The 4,623-nt window shown below is 52.0% G+C and overlaps 1 protein-coding gene across 1 annotated transcript in view; it reads right to left on the minus strand.

The window, feature by feature from the left end:
- FBRS (fibrosin) overlaps positions 1–4,623 on the minus strand; it is a 32,104-nt gene that overhangs the window by 6,501 nt on the left and 20,980 nt on the right. Inside the window, exons 5-11 of the mRNA XM_024744338.1 lie at positions 4,334–4,623; positions 3,873–4,052; positions 3,096–3,131; positions 2,946–2,975; positions 1,837–1,885; positions 1,445–1,745; positions 8–76 (exon numbers count right to left, since the gene is read on the minus strand). The exon at positions 4,334–4,623 is cut by the window's right edge and continues 1 nt beyond it. Coding sequence (XP_024600106.1) covers positions 8–76; positions 1,445–1,745; positions 1,837–1,885; positions 2,946–2,975; positions 3,096–3,131; positions 3,873–4,052; positions 4,334–4,623 — 955 coding nt within the window. The remainder of the gene's footprint in view (positions 1–7; positions 77–1,444; positions 1,746–1,836; positions 1,886–2,945; positions 2,976–3,095; positions 3,132–3,872; positions 4,053–4,333) is intronic.

Genomic DNA, 4,623 nt, shown 5'->3' on the forward strand with positions numbered 1-4,623 from the left:
AGAGGACGAAGAGGATGATGAGGGGGGAGGCTGAGCCACGGGAGGGGCCGGGGCCTTGGGGGGCGGCCGTGAAGAGCTGGGGAGAGAAGTGGGGAGATGAGTGAGGGGTTGGGAGGTGCCAGCTCTGACGGGAGGGGGTCAGAAGCCTGGGCGATACCTTGACCCTGGTTCTCCAACATGGAAGGTGGTAGAACCTGGCCCCAGGACCCCCACCCGCCGACCCGGAGAACCCAGCCTCAGACTGAGGTACCTCCCACACCCAATAGCCCCCTCTCTCCTTCTCTAGGTCTCTTTTTCCACACAGCTGCCTCTGACGCCTCTGGCCACGTGACTTTCCCTTTTCTGACTCGACCACCGCACAAAACATATCGTTCACTTTGACGCTTAATTACGACAGGCCACCTGGGTTCCCACCCTAAGACAGTGGAAGCAGCACCGCCCTGGCCTGGCCTAGGAGTCAGGAGACCTGAATTCTAGGCCCATCTTGCCATTAACACCCTGGGTGACCTTGAGCAAGTCACTGCCCCTCTCTGAGCCTTAGTTTTCCCAATAATAAGAGAATGATAATGATGATAACGATAATAACAAAGACAGCATCGATGATAATAACAGTGTCAGTGATTCTTACCCTTTAGTGAGCACTTACTGTAGGCCAAGTGCTGTCACCTGCTTTATATGCTAATCCAAGTCTCCAACATTCCACATCACCTTCCCAATTGCTGCCGCATCCATGGAAACCCCTGTACCGTTTACTTCTTTAACTTAACTCAGTTTGTTTTTACTTAGCCTCACCAAGCAGTAACACGTGAAATAAAAGGATTGAGGAACTACTCATATGTTTTTAAAGCACATCAGAGCTGAAAAAATTTTACTCGCATAACATCTAAAATGCACTTACATACCACTAACAAAGAGCGTACACACTTTGGGAAACACTGCATTAACTCGTAATTAATCCTCACAACAGCTTTACAATGAAGGTACTATTATTTCGCTTTTCAGAAAGAAGAAATCAAGGCTCAGAGAGGTTAAGTGACTTGTCGAAAATCACACAGCCATTAAGTGGCAGAGCAAGAATTTGAATCCAGGTCTGACTGACACCAAAGCCAGCACTCTTAATCATGATGTCAGCATTTCCCAAAGTATGTTCCAAAGAACACTATTCCTAGCAGATGTGCCTTGCGAAAATGTCTCACCAGCAAATAAGATTGGGAAACGGCACAAACTGGATTCCCCTCTATGTGTATATATAAGGGTGCTGATAAGTCCTGTAGTAATCTCTTCAGATTTGTTCCACCCAGCATCTCTCAAACCTTTTAGCCTCCGAATCCCTTTTCAAGTCATATCCCACAGGTACCATCCCATCTCCAAGCCACAGAATTCAGGGGCTGACACCAAAATGACCAGGCCTTTCCAGACCAGGCCAAACCCCTGGACCACTCACCTGCCAGTGCTGAGGTCCAGGCTGCTGCCATAGGGGGAAGTGCGGAGGCCGAAAGGCGAGACCCGAAGCTGCAGCTGGGGCTGGGGTGGGGGTGGCAGACTGGGGGCGGCCGGCAAGGGTGCAGGGGGTGAGATAGGAGGCCGAGGGGCCGGTGGAGGCGGTGGTTCCTTCGGGGGGAAAGGCACTAGCAGCGGGTCGGGCCCTGGGGGCTGTTCCTGGCTCCGCTCCAGGCCCGACACTTTAGGGACTACGGAGAGTTTTGCTTCACAGTTCCCATTGAAGGCGCCATGGGGGCCCGAGGCTGTGAAGGCAGGACAGCAGATGTATTCAGTTGAGGTCCACGCTCACCCAATTTCCCTCCCTCGTCTCCAACCCCAGCCCTTGGGACCAACCTTTGCTGGTTGAGACAGTAAAGGATGGGTCAAGGTCATCATCGGAGACCTGGGGAAGAAGGACAGGGACAGGGTCAGGTTCTGGTCAGGTCGGGCCCTCACTCAGGAAGGCCAACAGCCTCTGGAGTCTGCTAGGAACTGGTAGTGGTGACAAGTCTATTCCATCAACTTAGCTGAAATCCACCAAAGATTGTGGGCTCTAGGGGGCCCTATGCTTGGGGAAAAGGGTAGAGCAACTGAGCCTGAGAATCTGATAGGCTGGGAGGACTGAACTGAGGCAGCATGGAAGTAGCAGAGAAACAAGCAAATCAAAAATGTCAGATATCACTAACTGCTGGCTCAGATGCCTACCTGGCTTATAGATTTGTTTGGTCCATAAACGTTAGCAAAATTCTTAAACTAATTGCTGATATTTAGAAATCCGGAGATTCCTCATAAAAACTCAGACTTGCAGGTTCTCTTGAGAATGGGTCGCTATTCTCCCAATAGTGGCTGCCCTGATTGGATAGACAAGTACTATTTGTTTCACCACAGTTCCTGTCCAGCCAACTTTTTAAACTACAGCAAGACACACATCAGGGAGTACAAATTTAGTTAGTTACAGGAATACAGCACCAACCGTTAGAACACACTGTTTCAAAATTAGCACATCAGCCCTAAGGATAAAATGAAATATACCTTTACAGGATATATTCCTAAACTGACTACAATGGTTTAGTGTTCTCACTGCCATGATCATCGTCTCAGCTCAGACTCTAATCTATAGGAACAGACTAATGGCTAGCAGGAAGGACCAACTGGATTCCACAGCCACTCCAGGTTTCCGTGGAGAACCACTGGTATCTCCAAGGACTTTGGAAAGGATGGCAGAGCAAGGCATGGGCCTTTGATTCTTTGGTCAACTGGCTCTAGTTACCAAATATAATTTGTCACTTACTCTCTCAATCCCCTGCCCCATACTTCCTCCCCAAAAATCTAATTCTGGCTCAACCTAACACACGTTCCCCACTTAAGGGAAGACTCTGTCTGCTGCACAAGGAAACTTTTAAGCTGCAGCTCATTTTACGAGCTGTAATACTGCCCACCCAACAAGTTCTAGCCCCACTCACCCTCTCGTCCAGATCGCTTTCCGTGTCACACTGGGGAGAAGGAAAGACAGAGGTGTCACAAGAGGGAAGAGGAGTGGGGGCAAAGGTCGAGAGGGGAATTTCAGACAGGGAGCGAAAGGGGAGGGGCTGGTACAGGTGGAGAGCACTTACTATGTATCCAGCTTCCAAAGAATGACGGGAAGAGGCCTGAGAAAGACCAGAGTCCAGAGGTAAGGGAGGCTGACTGGCGAGGCCTTTGGATAAAGTCTAAACTGCCCGGCAAGGCACTCAAGGCCCCTCATGACCTATTCTCAATCCCTTTCTACTGCCCACCCCCTGTTCTCAATGCTCTGGCAATTTTTCAAATATACCAGATTCTCACATCTGTGTTTTCGCCCAAAACAACTTAGCCCTGTTTCTCTTCTTAGCAAACTTATGACTATCCTTCAAGGCCTGACTAAGACATCCCAGGGGGCTTTCCCTAACCACAACCCTCCTCCCATCCCCCAGACAGAATGAGTGGCTTCCTCATGTGGGCTTCTGCAGCATCTCTCCCAGATCTCTGCCTTCTGTTGCTTTTCAGGTTTTCGTCTAGGTATTTGCTCAAAGACTGCTTCTTTCCTGCTATACTGACACCTACTTGAAAAGGTGTGCAGAAACCATATCTAACTTATGATTCAACTAAGTCCCTTTGCTATATCTCTGAATTATCAATATGTTCTGACGCAGACATAGTGTCGGCCAAAAGCAGGCAAGTCTGACTGCGGACATGTCTTTGTCAGACCTGGATGGGTCAGTGGAAGCTCAAATTTGCTCTGCCTTTCTCTTTGCCCTTAGAGACTGGGGTCACTGTTTACCATGGGTAGCAGCACTGCTGATGGAAAATGGATCTATGTGAAGAACATTCTGCAGAGAGTTTTAAAGGACAGGGATTTGGGACAAGCTCACCTCTTTCCTTCTCCGCTTATTGGGCCATTTTCGGGCCCGATCCCCAGAGGGCCGGCCAGGCTCTCGATCAGAGCTGTCCCCTGGTTCCCCAGTTGCCCCACTGGAGCCCCCCCTCTTCCGCTTCCCAGAATGCTTCAGCCGATGCTCCAGTCGCTCTGGGGGCTGAAGAGACGCATCCTTCTGTGGAGGAGAAGGTGGAACTACAGTAGATGGAGAAAGGAAAGCTCCGACCTCTCTAGGGGTGACCAGGCTACCAAAGTGGCTCTCAGGCCAGGTAACCTGGTTGGTCCCTGGAGACTAGCTCTACCTCCTCCCACCCCAGGGTGGGGCAGCAGACTGGCCAGAGGAGCCGGTTGCTCTGGTTTGGGGTGCCAGCATTCCCCCCTCAACTCCACCCCCTCCAGGCACCGTACCCTTCTCTCTGGCCCTCTGAAAATGTCCCCGGCCCCATCAGGCCCCACCTGCAAGGCCTCGAGGCTGGCGAAGCTGGCGATGGCGAAGCCATCGATCAAGTCCTCCTCTTCTTCTTCTTCCTCCTCAGGCTCCTCCTCAGCCTCCCCATCGTCTGCGCCCCCCTCCTCCTCCTCCTCCTCTTCCTCCCCGCGGCTGCCCGAGCCAGCAGGCCGTTTCCGAGCTCGGGGTCGTGGGGGCCGAGGCCTAGGACGCGGCCGCCGCCGTCTCGGGCCTCCGGGCCGCTCTCCAGACGAAGCTGACGACCAGGGCCTGGCGGGCGGCGGCGGCGACGACGACG

The sequence above is a fragment of the Neophocaena asiaeorientalis genome, unplaced genomic scaffold (genome assembly GCF_003031525.2).
Source record: "Neophocaena asiaeorientalis asiaeorientalis breed wild unplaced genomic scaffold, Neophocaena_asiaeorientalis_V1.1 scaffold91, whole genome shotgun sequence".
NCBI classification, from domain to species: Eukaryota; Metazoa; Chordata; class Mammalia; order Artiodactyla; family Phocoenidae; genus Neophocaena; species Neophocaena asiaeorientalis.